The sequence below is a fragment of the Haliotis rufescens genome, unplaced genomic scaffold (genome assembly GCF_023055435.1).
Source record: "Haliotis rufescens isolate VD_foot unplaced genomic scaffold, xgHalRufe1.0.p SCAF_2, whole genome shotgun sequence".
NCBI classification, from domain to species: Eukaryota; Metazoa; Mollusca; class Gastropoda; order Lepetellida; family Haliotidae; genus Haliotis; species Haliotis rufescens.
This window is the reverse complement of record NW_025963890.1, coordinates 45407277-45425968: the sequence shown is the minus strand read 5'-3', so window position 1 is coordinate 45425968 and position 18692 is coordinate 45407277. Positions and strand designations below refer to the sequence as shown.

At 43.7% G+C, this 18692-nt stretch overlaps 1 protein-coding gene across 2 annotated transcripts in view; it reads right to left on the bottom strand.

The window, feature by feature from the left end:
- Positions 1–6790: 6790 nt before the first annotated feature.
- Positions 6791–18692, bottom strand: part of LOC124142180 (7-dehydrocholesterol reductase-like) — a 32389-nt gene continuing 20487 nt past the window's right edge. For both annotated transcript variants that reach the window (XM_046510476.2, XM_046510477.2), the window contains 2 exons: positions 11502–11580; positions 6791–11076 (listed from right to left, as the gene is read on the bottom strand). In XM_046510476.2, the coding sequence (XP_046366432.1) occupies positions 9658–11076; positions 11502–11504 (1422 nt within the window). In that variant the 5' untranslated portion in view covers positions 11505–11580 and the 3' untranslated portion in view covers positions 6791–9657. The remainder of the gene's footprint in view (positions 11077–11501; positions 11581–18692) is intronic.

The following is an 18692-nucleotide window of genomic DNA, read 5'->3' as shown; positions in this document are numbered from 1 at the left end:
AAGTTCACAGATGCCTCATTGCAATATAAGTTCTAGCAGGATTACATGGGGGTTTTATGGTCCCGCGTTAGTTTTTATACCTGGAGCCGGAGCGCTATACAACCCGGTGTACCCCGAGTGATCCTGCTGCAATAAATTTGTCTTACCGACATGTTTTAATGTGACATTGTGAAAGAATGAACACAAATTCAAAATTGATAGAAACATCTGTTCGATTGAGCTGAGGTTAACTTGTGCTGTTACATGCGTTTTGGCTTTGAAGCAGGGCTGAAGAGATTTATTCTGTCTCTCAGAAATCCAGGTGCAACCTGTATTGCTCGTGGCGGGGTATAAGAGATTTATTGCCCTGTTGAAAAATTTATTACCGTTCAAGGCGAGTTACACTTTATTTCATCGAGATCACGTGGACCAATCAGATCTCCTGATTCTGACATGGAGTTGTGATAATGTTTGAACTTGAGAGATCACGGCAACCAGGATTGTGACAAGGACATCACGTAGGTGACACATCACACCTGTCCTCAAGCATCTACACTGACTTCCGGTTGAGTCAAGGATCATGTACAAAAAGCTGTCTTTGACTTACAAGTGTGTCAACAACCAGGTTCCAGCTTATCTCTCCACTCTGCTCCAGCTTCATAATCCACCAAGAACTCTTCCATCAGCAAACCAACACCTGCTATCTGTTCCTCAGTATAGACTTTCCAGCCATGGACTAAAGACTTTCAGTGTGGCTGCCCCAAAGTTATGGAATGATCTACCACTTGAGATTAGACTTTCCTCAACATTTCGAACATTCAAAGCAAAACTAAAGACACATTTGTGTCAAAAATTATCTCAGTGGGTTAGCACTATACAACCTTGAACGCCAAGTTAAACACCATTTCACCTCACCTCAGAGAAGTCGACGGGCAGAAGGAAAATGTTAAGCCGCTTCATGGTATCTCGGTGGGCTAGCACGATAAAATCGGCATTATTCCGGACTAGTACAAGTAGCCACACACACATGTGCATGCACGTCGCTATGTGCAATAATCTTGGACGCGATGTTAGACCCCATTTCACCTCACCTGACCTAAAACTCACGTCATCGTTATTGTGCTATGTTCGAATTGTATTGGTTGCTGGATCGACGAATAGAGCGAAGCTAAAAAGACGAGAAACGTTAAGCAAAAGTCCGAGTTCTCGTAAAATATCCTATAGACGACATCGAGAATTTCCTGTCCCGATTTAGTTGAATATACAGGCGGGCGAGGATTTGGATTTGGGAGCCATGTTTAGCTGTAGATGAAAATCGCAACGATAAAAGCAAACGGCCTGATATGAATATCTATATAGAAATAAGTATTATATGAACAAATGATTTAAACTTGAGGCTTTGGTTTGGGATGAAGTCACATGAAAGGGTAGATGCATCTAGATCTACGTTGTCTGGTGCGCCGCAATTGGCTTCGCAAAGTTGCTTCCATAAGCGTGCCAGAAACCCATGATCATAGTTCAAGTTCTAATTTCGCCCTGATTGTGTTTCTTTGTGTCAGCACCGTACCCGTGTTGGTGGGTTTCACCAACACAGCAAACTTTTAAATACAATAGACAAATACAAGCGACAAATATATTCATAAGACATATTTGCCCCAAACAGACTCGATTGTTCAATCCCGCCTTTGTCACAAGCATGTATTAATGAATCACTGTGAAATAGTGATGATACCATGTGTTCGCGAAAAGATGAACGTACCCTGCCGCACCGTCAGCACCCGTCACAAACACATGCAAAGGCTAGTCAAATGTTCACTTGAAAAAATCCGGAACATTTGGTACCAGTCAAAAAAGGAATTGCACGCACATCCTTTTTGTCCTGCGATACTTCGAGCTCTCTTCCAACATCATCCTGACGGTATTGACAGATCTGCGTTAGACCAAAATCACCCACCCATCCTGTATGCGTGTGTGTGCGTGTGTGCATGTTTGAAGTAGTGTGGTATATTTTCCTGCTTGACTTCGGAAAGTTAATGTTTCATCAGTATGTCTAATGTCCAACTGAGACCGCCACTTCACTGACCACTGACCAGTGGCAGCTGTGTGCGGTATAAAGCATACCATCCTCGTTTATATATCTCTGGGCAACACATGTCCTCTGTTCACACCAAGACCGTGAAGATCCGGGGTAGAATAGGTCTTTAGCAACCCATGTTTGCCATAAAAGGTGATTATGCTTGTCGTAAGAGGCGACTAACGGGATCGGGTGGTCAGGCACGCTGACTTGGTTGATGCATGTCATTGTATCCCAATTGCGTAGATCGATACTCATGATGTCAATCACTGGATTTTGTGGTCCAGATTCGATTATTTACAGACCGCCGTCATATAGCTGGAATATTGCTGTGTGCGGCGTTAAACAACAAACAAACAATCTTTAATGAAGGGACGGCGGGTAGCGTATTGGTTCAAGCGTTCGCTGGTCACCCACCAAGGCCAGGTTTCGATTCTCCACACTGATAAAATGTGCCAATTTCTGGTGTTGCCCGCCCTGATATTGCTGGAATATTGAGGAATGCGGCGTAAAACCATACTCACTCAATCACTTACTTGACGAGTAGCTTGTAAGTTTTGATTTTGTTTACTTATATTATTTTTTTTCTTTTCATGAAATCCAACGTCGTTTCAGGAAGAAGACTAAATTTAACTTCACGAGTCTTTGAACGATGATCAGCCTTCAGGGGATCAGGTGTTACATATTTCTGTTTACACAGATCAAATAGTTTTTCAAGATGTGTCCAAAGAAGACCACATCTCTATCCGGAACTTGCATTGCACTCTCAAAAGCAACAAAATATATTTTTGTTTTCTAGCGGGACACTCCCACGTTAATCCCATAATTAATATATTAAACGAAAGTGTGTTTTGCCTGAGGTATGCTATAAAATGGGCGGGACCATATTGACGTCACCCTTCGAACATTAATTACCAGGATGTATGGTCGTGTCGCGATATATCGGGTGAAACATCTTTACGTGTATGTAGCTGTTGTTTATTTTGTTGTTTAATGCTGCATTCCGCAATATTCAAACTATATGACGAAATAAGCTCGTCATAATCTGGTGATTGACATCATGAGCATCAGTCTACGAAACTGAGATACGAAGACATGCATCAACCGATCCCGTTGGTCGCCACTTGCGACAAGCATGGGTCTCTAAAGTCTAGGGCGGTGAGGTAGGTGTTCGCTCACCCTGCCGAAGATCCGGGTTCGATTCCCCACATGGGTACAATGTGTAAAGCCCATTTCTGGTGTGCCCCGACGTGATATTGCTGGAATATTAGTAAAAGCGGCGTAAATCAATACACCAATACACACACACACGCACACAGACACACACAGACCCGCGTAAGAATTAGTGAGTGAATGTAGCAGTGTTCTGGCAATATCACGGCGGGGGATGTATATATTCATGTTGACCTCGGACACCTATTTTGACGTGTGAGTGAGTCAGTGACTCGTGTGTTGAGTGAGTGAATTTGGTTTAACGCCGCTTTTAGCAATATTCCAGCAATATCACGGCGGGGGACACCAGAAATGGCCTTCACTCATTGTACCCATGTACCCATCGAACCCGGGTCATCGGCGTGACGAGCGAACGCTTTAACCACTAGGCTACCCGACCGCCCCTCGTGTGTTGAGCCATGGGATACTTGGGAACAGATTTTCCCTGAAATCTCTTCTTTTATTTTCTTCTTTCTTTTTTTGAGAAGGGGGGGACAAAAAGTCCCTTGTACCCTCTTTTAGGAAGTACGTACATGTACTGTCGTATTCGTAGTCGTAGTCGTAGATGAAACTGAATCTGTCTAAACACCGGGTGTAAATAATGGTACACCGAACACGGACCTTCCGTTAAACCCTTCCGTGAACTGCATGAATCCAAATGTCTTGAAGTCTGTTAAAAACGGGGTGGTCGGGTAGCCTGGTGGTTAAAGCGCTCGCTCGTCACGCCGAAGACCCGGGTTCGATTCCCGACATGGTTACAATGTGTGAAGCCCATTTCTGGTGTCCCCCGCCGTCATATTGCTGGAATATTGCTAAAAACGGCGTAAAACTATACTCACTCACTCACTGTTAAAAACAGCCTTAACCTATGTGTTGGCTAACAATGTCACCCGTTAATATCAGAGATATGGCACTGGTCCACAAACCCCAGCTCGCCCTGATTATCTTCCTAGGTGTGGCATCACCGTTCCCGTTGTTCGTGCTTGTGTTTCACCGTAATGGTAAGCGTCTGAGACATTCATCACTTTGGTTCTCCCACGTCAAGCTGACACGCCGTTATATAACCGAAATGATATTCAAAGCGGGTTACGCTGACCTTACTCATATTTGATATGAATTTCCTCTAAAACCATTGGCGGTCGGGCCTAGTGGTTAAGCGTTCGATCGTCACGCCGAAGACCCGGGTTCGATTCCCGACATGGGTACAATGTGTGAAGCCCATTTCTGGTGTCCTCCGCGGTGATATTGCGTAAAACCATATACACTCACTCACTCGCTCACTCTTGTACTAAACCGTGAAGATCCGGGGTAGAATAGGTCTTGAGCAACCCATGCTTGTCGTAAGAGGCGACTAACGGGATCGAGTGGTCAGGCTCGCTGATTTGGTTGGTGCATGTCATTGATCCCAATTGCGTGGATTGATGTTCATGATATCAGTCGCTGGATTGTCTGGTCCAGACTCGATTATTTACAGACTGCCGTCATATAGCTGGAATATTGCTGAGTGCGGCGTAAAACAACAAACCAACAACAACCAACACTCTTGTACCATTAGGTGCCGCATCGGTTGTCTGGTGGATGGACCGTCTACCCCGATAGCGGAACGTCGATAGTTCGATCCAACGTCATACTAAAAGACGTTAAAGTATGGTTAACCCTGACGCTCAACATTTCGGAGATCAAACAAGGACTGATTGGCTAAGAGTATACTGCATCTGAATCAGGTATCGATGTTAAACTGCGGCATGGTATCTCAGTGGGCAAGCACTACAAGGTGCTACATAAGTGCAATAATGTTCGACGCAACGTCACACCCCATTTCACATCACCTCACCTCATTCCATCACAATACGAGGAACCCTATTGGGACCCGAGTCAGAACATATGCAAATACGACCCGTGAAGATTCGGGTTGGAATAGGTCTTCAGTAATCCATGCTTGCCGTAAACAGCGACTATGCTTGTTGTAAGAGCTAACGGGATCGGGTGGTCAGGCTCGGTGACTTGGTTGATTCATATCATTGTATCCCAACTGCGTGGATCGATGCTCGTGATGTCAATCACTGGATTGTCTGGTCCAGACTCGATTATTTACAGGATTATTGCTGAGTGTGGCGTTAAACAACAAACAAACATGTAAATTCATCCGGATACGCTGGGGGCCTTAACATTGTGATTGTTCTTATTCCGACGGTTATTCCGATGCTATTAACCACTGGTATCCTAACTCAAAACACATTTGTTCCTATCTCGCCTTCATAAATGTAGCTTCATATTTCTGACCGCAGTTTAACAGTATAGTAATTAAACGCAGTGGGGCGGTCGGGTAGCCTCGTGGTTAAAGCGTTCGCTCGTCACGCCGAAGACCCGGGTTCGATTGCAAAATGGGTATAATGTGTTAAGCCCATTTCTGGTGTCCCCCGACGTGTTAGTGCTCGAATATTGCTGAAAGCGGCGTAAAACACCCTCACTCACTCACTCTAAACGCTGTTTTAAGAGAACACAATTTTGCGCATTTGTAACCGCCACATATATGTTGGCTTTTGTCATAAATGATAACCCTTGATACGTTGTTTCGAAACAAGTATACAACAGATTCTAACTTTTTGATTGGACACTTTTTATCTGATCTTATACTGGCTGGCTGGGTAATCGCCATAGCCGTACGGAGTTGCGTCCCTTAGATTCCAGGATTCGCTGGTCAAAGATACAAGCATTAGATTCGCCCTAATTTCGCCATGGACGTTCTCGTGAACCCCACGAATCAACCATTCGCTTTGTCCGTGCAACTGTCAAGCCATAGCGGGGTATCTATGTACGCTAAACATTTGACTTCTTTTATGAGGTGATCTGATTTCAAGACATGAGTAATTGTACTCTATCATAACTGAAGTCGCTGGAGGTTTGCCCAGTTGTCGGTGGCGCCACCCAGTGGTAAACGTCTACACCCGCATAACAGACCCGTGAACATCCGGGTTAGAATAGGTCTTCAGCAACCCATGCTTGCCTTAAAAGGCAAGTATGCTTGTCGTAAGACGCGACTAACGGGATCGGGTGGTCAGGTTCGCTTGCATGTCATCGTATCCCAATTGCATGGATCGATGCTCATGATGACAATCACTGGATTGTCTGGTCCAGACTCGATTACTTACAGACCGCCGTCATATAGCTGGAATATTGCTGAGTGCGGCTTTAAACAAACAAACAAACATTACACCAGGCTTTCCATCACACAACAAGTGACACGCCGTGATATAACATACACTGTATAAAGCCCCATTAGACCAAACACATTAAGGACAGTGGGCGATCAGGTAGCCTAGTGGTTAAAGCGTTCGCTCGTCACGCCGAAGACCCGGGTTCGATTCCCGACATGGGTACAATGTGTGAAGCCCATTTCTGGTGTCCCCCGCCGTGATTATGCTGGAATGTTGCTAAAAGCGGCGTAAAACCATACTCACTCACTCACTCATTGAGGACAGTAATGGAAGTCCTTGTTTAAAGATGACAAGACCAGTATGATTCCTTTCAATTCTTTTATATACAGAAAATATGTAATATACATGCAAGACGATATTGATCACAAAAAACGATATTGGATGAATGTTAATGCATTTATAAATCTGTTTATCAATTCTTGCATTTATTCACCCTGAGTGGACAACAGCTTATCGCATATTTCTCAGCAGCTGCCCGACCTCACACTCAAGGAGTCCGGGAACTCCATCTTCGATTGGCGGAAGTCATGGAAACCCACTGATAACACTGTAGATATTGCAGATGGGACTAGTGGTATATGTCTCGTAGGTCAATCCACAGCTCATGGAAATAAACCATGTATACTTATTGCACATTTAGTTGCTCTGAATCTGAATCGTCTTGAGCCCCGTTCCATAAAGTGATCTTAGCGCTAAGATGATCGTAACTCCCATACTTTAACATAGGCTTAGGATAGTCGTAGCGCTAAGATCGCTTTGTTGAACGAGGCCCTGGACTCTATACAGTTGCAGGTGCGACATAGGTAATGAGGTATTTGGGACTAGAATATACATCTGACAATGTATTGGAGTTGTTTTATCCAAGAATCCCCCATTCCCACGAAATACCACTCTACCCGATACCAACAATACCATTAAATTTTCACCGAGGTCGTATATGAAATATTTACAATTAACAAAATGTACCGTATTTGAAAAAAAACACGAGGAAAACCCAAACCCGTCCGGAGCAATAACCTATTTATCGATATAAAAATCGATAAGAAATGGAATCAGGTACACAAGAAATAGAAACGGGTCACCTGTCTTCCAGAATATCGAGGGGATTATCGTACCATCTGTCAATCTGTCAGTGATATATACAGACGAGGCTTGTCATATTATTTATCTGTCCATCTGGTACATCCATGGGCTGAATTTGTCATCCATCTGTCCGTCTGGGGAAGACATTCATGGATGGGGTTAGTCAGTCTCTGTCGGATACATTCCTGAACAGGAATCACCATACCATCTGCCAGGAACAATATGATGCCAATGTTCGTTATGAGGTTCGATCAGAACCAGGCCAGGGACACGCGTACGCATACCACAGCGTATTGACAAAAAGTTCAAATATTAGTCTTGGTTTTTGCAGCAGCAGCAGCAGCACATTAACGCAAGGTCTTGCGACACCAGACCACCGCGAGATGGGTTATCAATTGTATCGGTCGTAAACTTTGAATCTGAGACACCCTGTCGGTCCCGGGTCGCACACAAGTACGTGACGTTCTAGCTTGGGTTACGGTTTATGCTCATTGATAATCGTTGCTATGGAAACAAAGATAAAATATGCAAGATGTGTAATGAGAAGGATAAAGCCATGAGAGCTGGTGACAATGGGATCGATACAGATGGCGGACTCATCATTTTTGCTTAGTCAGCTGTGTCACTGCTGAAACTTGTGTACATGTGTGATGGTGCAAGCTTATGCCACAATAGCACATAAGTTCCCTGAAAACCATCTGCTTAGACACGACTTGATCAAATGTTTACACAATTGTGCATCCAACGATGCGTTGCGTTTTCACAATTGCAGTCGCATGCAATACAGGCGTCCGTAACGAAGATGTAATATCATTGTCTACTACTGGCGTCCGTAACGTAGATGTAATATCATTGTCTACTACAGGCGTCCGTAACGTAGATGTAATATTATTGTCTACTACAGGCGTCCGTAACGTAGATGTAATATTATTGTCTACTACAGGCATCCGTAACGTAGATGTAATATTATTGTCTACTACAGGCGTCCGTAACGTAGATGTAATATCATTGTCTACTACAGGCGTCCGTAACGTAGATGTAATATCATTGTCTACTACAGGCGTCCGCAACGTAGATGTAATATCATTGTCTACTACAGGCGTCCGTAACGTAGATGTAATATCATTGTCTACTACAGGTGTCCGTAACGTAGATGTAATATCATTGTCTACTACAGGCGTCCGTAACGTAGATGTAATATTATTGTCTACTACAGGCGTCCGTAACGTAGATGTAATATTATTGTCTACTACAGGCGTCCGTAACGTAGATGTAATATCATTGTCTACTACAGGCGTCCGTAACGTAGATGTAATATCATTGTCTACTACAGGCGTCCGCAACGTAGATGTAATATCATTGTCTACTACAGGCGTCCGTAACGTAGATGTAATATCATTGTCTACTACAGGTGTCCGTAACGTAGATGTAATATCATTGTCTACTACAGGCGTCCGTAACGTAGATGTAATATTATTGTCTACTACAGGCGTCCGTAACGTAGAAGTAATGTTATTGTCTACTACAGGCGTCCGTAACGTAGATGTAATGTCAGTGTCTACTACAGACGTCCGCAACGTGGATGTAATGTCAGTGTCTACTACAGACGTCCGTTACGTGGATGGGCCTAAGTGACCTATATAATTGAATGTAAACAACCATCAACTTGGAAAGTCCGACGACGGACGAGTATTCCGACACTGGATATTTGATCCAGGTGAGCTAACACAACCGTTAACCCAGAGTTTTGCGTTCGTGCACATTGTACAACGTTAACCTGATAACCAACAATGATAAAACTTGTGCGCATCGAATGACCTAGAACCAATATACGATGGTGGTAAGGCAAGAAGTTGATAAATCTTTGGCGGGTATCCAGCACAACACGGTGACAGTTCACGTAAAAGTCAACGTAGATAGTATTTGTGTGTTCAGTGATTGCCTAAGCGTCCTCCTTTGAATGAACACATATAGTTTGTGGTTGTGCCTCGACAGATAAACTGTCACAAACCGAGAATTGAAAAATACTACTACACCGTATTGTTTATTTAATCAGGAACACATTTTCGATGAAACAACAGCCACGTGTGTTTAGAAGAGGTACGGGACAATCTTTTGGGGCACCCTCTTGCAGTATTCCACCCAAAAGGTGCCGTACTTCTGACAACACTTGGCCTCATCTCGGTAGCTGCGATGTATCAGCAAGAAGGTGAGGAAGATGGTGTAGGAGAAGGGCATGATGTTGACGAAGAGGGCGGGCACTGACCAGAAGAAAGCCAGGAGGATCTCGGGGATGTAGTGAAAGTGCCTGGAGAAGCCCCACCAGCCGGATGCAAGGAGGATGCTCTCCCGTTCTTCTCCACTCTCAAGTTGATACTTTGCACGAATTACCTCGGCCTTGCGCCCCCAGATAACGCAGTTGCCGTCAGCGCCCCGCACTGCCTGTTTCTGGTTGTCGGCGTCGTAGTTGATGTAGATGGAGAGCATACCACATGTGAGGAAGAACGTTGTCAGCCACGGTCCGAGAATGACGGGCTGGTTGACGAGGTAGAGGCTTACCGACGTGTAGAACCCTGGCACAAACACCAGGCAGCCCCAGCAGATGTAGTAGCCAGCTCGGTCAAGCATGATGTCAATGGTCCTCATGTATCCAGCCTCCCACCAGAAGAATTTGGCCAGGTAAACAAGTTGGAGTGTGCAGCACACAAACATACTGTCAACAAATCCGTGCAACTCGTAACTTTTAAGGGCGAATATCGACACCAAAAGAGCCCAGACCATCAAACCAAACCGACAGTTGGTAAAAACCTTAATATCATAGCCAAAGATTCTTGGGTATAATTCCGTTCCCCAGTAATAGTCAAAAATGAAATTACCTGTTGCCCCACAGTCAGTCGAGGAGGGGGAAACTATGCCCTTTACGTATAGGAATAAACAAAATACAAGGCTGAAAATATTCAGGGTTGATAGTACCGTGTCAAACTGGTCGTATATTATTGTTGGGGTCATACCAAGTTGCTTCAGGAATGCTGTAATCGCAACAAATAGCACCATAGTGAGGATGAAAAACGTGAAGCCGTTATCCTTATACACGGGTACATTGCCCTTGGGGGTCAAAGGTCCATACACAGTCTTGCCTGGGAGGAGCTTCATCGTGACGAGAGCATATATGCTGTATACGACAAGTATTGCAGAAATCACAGTGCTGTGGGGTCGGACTTGACTCCACATGTACAGCAGACCTCCCAGGATGGATCTGCCCTGGAAGACGTTCGCCATCTTGCTGTAACTGCCATCGGAGTGCACTGCTGTATACCACAGGATGATGACGAAATTTGGGGTGGTGAGGGTAAGCAACAGAGGGCAGATGGTTGTTTGCAGAACATGGCGGAGCTTCAGCATCCACTTATTCTGGGAGAGTGTTTCGTATCCCTCCTTGTAACCTTGGAAACCGTTCTGGAGCACGTCCTCCTTGCCCATTTGGCTTGACTTCCGGTGAGTGGCTTCTGTCTGGAAACAGAAATATATTCGTGGGATTTGTCTCAACTATCTATGCTGTGAACTCTACTTGCAGTTATTATCAACTTGATTGTAGTGAGCTGGGTCCAACACGACTTTTAACACTATTCAAGTTTTATGTGGGAGAAAAGCGCGAAGTGATGCAGGTCGTAGACGTTTACCACTTCGGTGAAACCCACGAGCACGGGTATGGTGCTGACAAACCTAGAAACATAATCGAGGCGAACCGGGATTCGAACCCACAGCCATAGGTTTCTGGCGTGTCCAACTCTGCACAGCGAATTTCGGTGCCTTAGTCGACATGACCACCCATGACCCCACTTGATTAGAACTAGAAACTGAATGAGATGAACACAATCAGTTACATGTGTTCTTTAATGTTTCACCAAGATCAACAAAAATATTCTCAACCGTACCATGTCAGTTACCGTCGAAAACAGCTGAAGTACAGATTTAGTTGGGCGTGGTTCCGAAGGACTGTCTCAGGGGTGCCTCCTGCAACATGAGATAATAGTTGAGTTAATAGTTCAATAAATAAATATTTATATATAATATAGACACTTTGTCCTGTGATGTGATACACAGGTTTGGGGCAGCAGTATCCATATGGAGTTGGTAAAGTGAGTGAGTGTGTGTAGTTTTACGCCGCGTGTAACAGTATTCCAGCAATATCACTGCGGGGATCACCAGAAATTTTACCCATGTTGAGAATCGAACCCGGGTCTTCGGTGTAACGAGCGAACGCTTTAACCACTAGGCTACCCCACAACCCCTGAAATTGATAAAAGAAAGTCACAATCCAGTACGAATGAAATCTGGATAACAATCTTGTCTCAAGTAAGTACGGCTGTCATGTTATCTTGGTGTGACGCCACATGATGGGACATTGTTATCAAACAATCATCATCAACCTACATATTGACAGAATTGAGTGAGAGGATGATTGTGCACTGAAGTGTGTAACGAGAGGACGATTGTTCACGAATACGTCCGGTGATATGACGATTGTACACTAACGGGTATAGGGAGAAGACGATTGTGCACTAGCACGTGTAGTGAGAAAACGATTGTACACTTACGCTGTGGCGAGAAGACGATTGTACACTTACGTTGTAGTGAGAAGACGATTGTACACTTACGTTGTATTGAGAAGACGATTGTACACTAACACGTGTAGTGAGAAGAAGATTGTACACTTACGTTGTAGTGAGAAGACGATTGTACACTTACGCTGTAGTGAGACGACGATTGTACACTTACGCTGTAGTGAGAAGACGATTTTACACTAACACGTGTAGTGAGGAGACCATTGTACACTAACATGTGTAGTGAGAAGACGATTGCACACTAACACGTGTAGTGAGAAGACGATTGTACACTAACACGCGTAGTGAGAAGACGATTGTACACTAACACGTGTAGTGAGAAGACGATTGTACACTAACACGTGTAGTGAGAAGACGATAGTACACTAACACGTGTAGTGAGAAGACGATTGCACACTAACACGTGAAGTGAGAAGACGATTGTACACTAACACGTGTATCGAGAAGAAGATTGTACACTAACATGTGTAGTGAGAAGACGAATGTACACTAACACGTGTAGTGAGAAGACGATTGTACACTAACACGTGTAGTGAGAAGACGGATGTACGCTAACACGTGTAGTGAGAAGACGATTGTACACTAACACGTGTAGTGAGAAGACGATTGTACACTAACACGTGTAGTGAGAAGACGAATGTACGCTAACACGTGTAGTGAGAAGACGATTGTACACTAACACGTGTAGTGAGAAGACGAATTTACACTAATACGTGTAGTGAGAAGACGATTGTACACTAATACGTGTAGTGAGAAGACGATTGTACACTAACACGTGTAGTAAGAAGAAGATTGTACACTAACACGTGTAGTGAGAAGACGATTGTACACTAACACGTGTAGTGAGAAGACGATTGTACACTAACACGTGTAGTGAGAAGACGATTGTACACTAACACGTGTAGTGAGAAGACGATTGTACACAACAATGTAATGAGACAACTATTGTACACTAACGATTTAGTTAAAAGACGACTGTACACTAATAAGTGTAATGGGAGGACGAGTGTATACCGCAAATAGAATAAAATCGAGTCTTGATCAAACAGACCGATAATTCATATTTTGTGCAACGTATACTGCACGTAATGGCAAACAACACTGTGCACGCAACAACAACAGTTATCCGCAGTAAAGCCTCCATAATTTTTTTGTATTTATTTTAATGGCATCAATGCACGTATATCACGAACATAATGGCCATATTTGAAAATGAAATTTGTGACTTGCTTTTATTAGGGAAACGTTCAGGTTTGCGTAACATCCTCAAGTACATATCAACTACACAAGCCAGATACACACACGTGATGATGTAAAGCTCACCTGGATGCTGGGAAACAACTCAGAACAATTGTTTATACGTATCTTGACACATCCACACAGTTTACTGTTATAAATCACTCTCGCGGCTGTCGTGATATATCGGATTACAATTTAGTAAGCACGTTTCTTGCCACTGCTGTTAGAATCAGCTTCTATCCTAAGCTCATAAACCTTGTGGTTCTAGAGGAGTTAGCTCTGTGGGGAGTGACGGGCGGAGAGGGTCCATGATTGCCTGAACGATGAGGTGAGGTGGCATGGGGTTTAACGTCGCGTCCAAGATTATTACACTTATATAGCGACGTGTGTGTGTGGCTGCTTGTACTTGTCAGGACTGATGCCGATTTACAGTGTTAGCACACTGAGATACCATGCCGCAGTTTAACATGAATACCCCACTCAGACACAGTATACTGACTCCGAGCCGACCTGTCCTTGTTTTAGACCCTTAATGCGGAGCGCCACACAGGGTAACAACAAGTACCATCTTTTAACGTCTATTGGTATGACGCGGCCGTGGATCGGACCTTCTGCTCTCCGGGCGGATGCTCTACCACTAGACCAAGGAGGCGGTCCTCCTAATCGATGAAAGAGGATTGGGTGAATAAACTAAGATCGGCTTATTGTGTCATCGTGCCCCGTTAGTTTTGATTCTGGTCACCGGTTTGCCTGTCCCAGATTCGATTATTCACAGGCCACAGTGAACTAACTGGAATATTGCTGATTGCGGCATAAAACATAATTCACTCACGCTTTCAAGAACTGTCGGAAAAGAACCCATAGTTCTTGTGAACAAACGTTTTTGTTACTCCTTCGACAGGGCTGTTTTAGACAAGTTAAGTACAAATCTCTAAAGCTATAATTATTAGTTTAAATCGTGATTTCTTGATTATATAAATAATAAGAACAAGGTGTCCCTATAAGAGACTAGAGTCCTTCCACTTATCTAGACTTGCTTATGATAAGGATAGAATTACCATACACCAATGGACTCACCCAAAGCAGCCTTGGAGCAAGGCTAGGGTTGTTGTCCATTAGTGGATACAGAAACACAATCATCATATTCTGGGCAAACATTTCTGATGACGGAAACTGTCCTTACAGGACACAACTGGCAGGGGGATTGTGAAAAGGTTTCGTACACTTTTTCCCTGTTCAATCACCGGCAGAAATGTAGTCTATGTTCAAGAAAAACACCAAACTATCACACACCTCGGAAATGTTTATCTGCCCATTAAATGTGAATGGAAACAGGCTGTAATTAAACCTTGCATACCAGGCTACATACACAACAGATGGCTAAACAAAACACACACACATTCTCCCGTTCAGCTAACATTTGAGAGATTGTTTTTTCCACGATACCCGACTTTTCCGTACTTTCTTGGCCTCGATCTGATAACACTTCCGATCAATGCCAGATGTGATAGCAGACGACATATATCTTCTTGAGTGAGCAGACGACACTGTCTATTCATTCCCTCCATCGACATACAATTAATAGTTAACGTCTCTGTAGCTATGAAAGTCGTATTTTTCTTGTCTATATTTTGTAATTCCAGACTGCAAGTATCCATTTAGTGTTAAGACACAGCTATTATTTCTCCTTCAGATGACATTGTGGACAAACTGTCAATTACATCATATCCATACACATGGGCAAGAATCTAATTGCTAAAGGGTACTTGTCATTTCAAAACATCATTAAAACTATTTTACATCCATACATTGGAGTTCTATATTTCTAAAATATTATTGATAAAATAGCAATTTTTTACTTATGGATAGATTAAAATAGCAATTTTAGCACTGTCCTTGTTGTTTAACAGGACACTCAGCAAAATTCCAGCTGTATGACGGCGATCTGTAAATAATCCAGTCTGGACCAGACAATCCAGTGATTGACATCATGAGCATCGACCCACGCAAATGGGATACGATGACATGCATCAACCACGTCAAGGAGCCTGACCACCCGATCCCGTTATATCGGTGATGTCTGTGAAAGTAATTCATTTATGTCATCAACTTATGTCTATATATAACAGTCAAACCTCGTTATTTCGAACTCTGTTATCTCGAATGTACCGATATCTCGAACCTCTTCTCGGGTCCCGCCCGCCTCACTATATACATTCAAATTAAAAAGTCCTAAAATGATCATATAATTGACCACCCTTTCAAAAAATTGAAAAAAATCATGACGCCTTTGGAATATTGATAGCACATTTTTTTAAGTAAGAGAATGACTTTTGCAGTAGCACTGGTACAACAAGTACTGGTACAACATTGCATTAATAATATATCCTCCAGTGGTCAGAATGTGCTCGGATCTGAGCAGAGATTGTGGAGTTTCAAGTTACAAAATGACATTCCATTAACAGACTCAGTGCTGGTCCTTATGCAGAGAGGGCTGGGTATTACTTATCTTGAAGACATTTAATTGAGATAATATTACCAAGCAAAAGCCACTGTGTTATAAAGTAGTAAGGCTATTGTTTCGTTTGTCACGTTTCCCTGACAATCCTCACACGATGGAGCGTTATATCAACTGTGTTCTAAATATTCTCGGAAAACTCACAAGTAGACACCTAGTACCAACCAGGGTCTCAGTCACGCGACCTCGTCTTGAGAAAACTTAGACAATATTAATGTTCACTTTCAAAAGAATTAATTCCGATAATTGACCCTGTATCAATCTCTACGGCCTGTAGAATAATTTGGTCAAGATACAAATGTCCCTCCTCATTAAATAATCGTTAGTTTTATTACACGAAATTACTCCGAATGACCTGGGGTGATAGATCTGTAATCAGGTCACATCTAATCCTGATTATCTGCTTAAATGGTCACATTAGAGAAATAAAACAAGTGGGAAACTGTGATGGTCTCACTTAGAAACAGATCAGGGCCCCGTTCCACAAAGCGATCTTAGCACTAAGGTAATCGTAAGTCCCCTACTTTAACATATGGTTACGATCATCGTAGCGCTAAGATCGCTTTGAGGAACGGGGCCCAGGGCTCCGTTCCACAAAGCGATCGTAGCGCTACGACTGTCGTTAGTCTGTGTTAAAGAATGGGAGTTAAAGTATGGGAGTTACGATTGTCTTAGTGCTACGATCGCTTTGTGGAACGGGGCCCAGATTTGGAAACCAAACAAATGGCTACGTTTATATTTACCTCCTACTTTCGGACTGCAAATTCTCAATCATACCCCAATATCCAACAAAATGCAAGGTTGACACCATAAAAACTTGAGATGGGAGGAAACAACACCGGGAAAACACTACCGGAAGTGTTCGACTACCGGAAGTTTTCTTCTTTTCTTTGACATGGCGCTCATTTTCACTTTCATCAGGCTACAATACAACATGCTGTCTCAAAAGGGTGATTTGGATGGTAACTGTACACATGTGACCTGGAAATGGATTAATAATGCCACAAATAAAATGGTTTCAGATTTTAAGCCTTGAGCCAATGGGACTCAGAACGAGGCTGCAATTTCCTTCTATAATTTATCTCACAACCCTCAAAGCGTCAGCTGGTTAATTCCGGAGACTATAGGATTACAGAAACAGAAACGAGAGCCACTACAATTAGCTAAACTGGGAATAATTTTACCTCAGATCATGTTGACTTGACCTTTCTGACACATTTATCATGTTTTATTTCTCATCATTATTTTTTATATCTGGTTCGGATTTAAATTTGAATTAAAGAAAATGGAATTGAAACTTTGATCAATCACTGCTAACACACAGGGGACCTTTTAACCACATGTATCGTGTTTTATATTCTCATAAAAATGTTTTTTATCTTGTTCTGATTTGACTTTGGACTAAAAAGTAGAATCGAAATTATGCCGTCTACTACTGCTGACACATGAGACTTCTCATATACTTTCCAGAAGTGTTACGCTTCTCGAAATGGTCTGAGTGTCTCCCCCACCCCACCCGTGCAGACCCTCACAACGGGAGAGAGCCCTATATACAGACCCCCACGCCGCAGAGCGGGGATGCCAAATGATTCACATTCAAGATCCGCAAACTAAATAATCCGTTACAGAGCGCTATTCCTGAAATACCCATCAGTGCTAATGGGGTCCTGAAACGAGAGACGAGCGGAGAACTGTAAAGTGCCTGTCAAAACTTACTGACACAAGAAGCCTCTGCAGCGACATGATGGTGGAAACGACGTGGACAGGGCGGAGAAATGAGGGTGTGCAAAACGTGCGAATATAAGGACGTGTGTCGTTGCCCTGTGGATGTGCCCATATTTTGGCTTTATTTCTTGTGTGCCTAAGGTGTGCTTATGCACACGGCTGTCGTCATACTCACAGGTGTGCTTATACACCGGGTTGTCGTCATACTCACAGGTGTGCTTATACACCGGGCTGTCGTCATACTCACAGGTGTGCTTACACACCTGACTGTCGTCATACTCACAGGTGTGCTTATATACCCGGCTGTCGTCATGCTCACAGGTGTGCTTATACACCGGGCTGTCGTCGTACTCACAGGTGTGCTTATGCACCCGGCTTTCGTCATACTCACAGGTGTGCTTTTACACCGGGCTGTCGTAATACTCACAGGTGTGCTTATATACCCGGCTGACGTTATACTCACAGGTGTGCTTATACACCCGGCTGACGTCATACTCTTAGGTGTGCTTATACACCCGGCTGTCGTCATGCTCACAGGTGTGCTTATACACCGGGCTGTCGTCGTACTCACAGGTGTGCTTATACACCGGGCTGTCGTCGTACTCACAGGTGTGCTTATGCACCCGGCTGTCGTCATACTCACAGGTGTGCTTATACACCGGGCTGTCGTAATACTCACAGGTGTGCTTATATACCCGGCTGACGTCATACTCACAGGTGTGCTTAAACACCCGGCTGACGTCACATTCGAGGTGTGCTTTTACACCCAGCTGACGTCACACTCACAGGTGTGCTTATATACCCGGCTGTCGTCATACTCACAGGTGTGCTTATACACCTGACTGTAGTCATACTCACAGGTGCGCTTATACACCCAGTTTTCGTCATATTCACAGGTGTGCTTATGCACCCGGCTGTCGTCATACTCACAGGTGCGCTTATACACCTGGCCGACGTCATACTCACAGGTGTGCTTATACACTCGGCTGTCGTCATACACACAGGTGTGCTTATACACC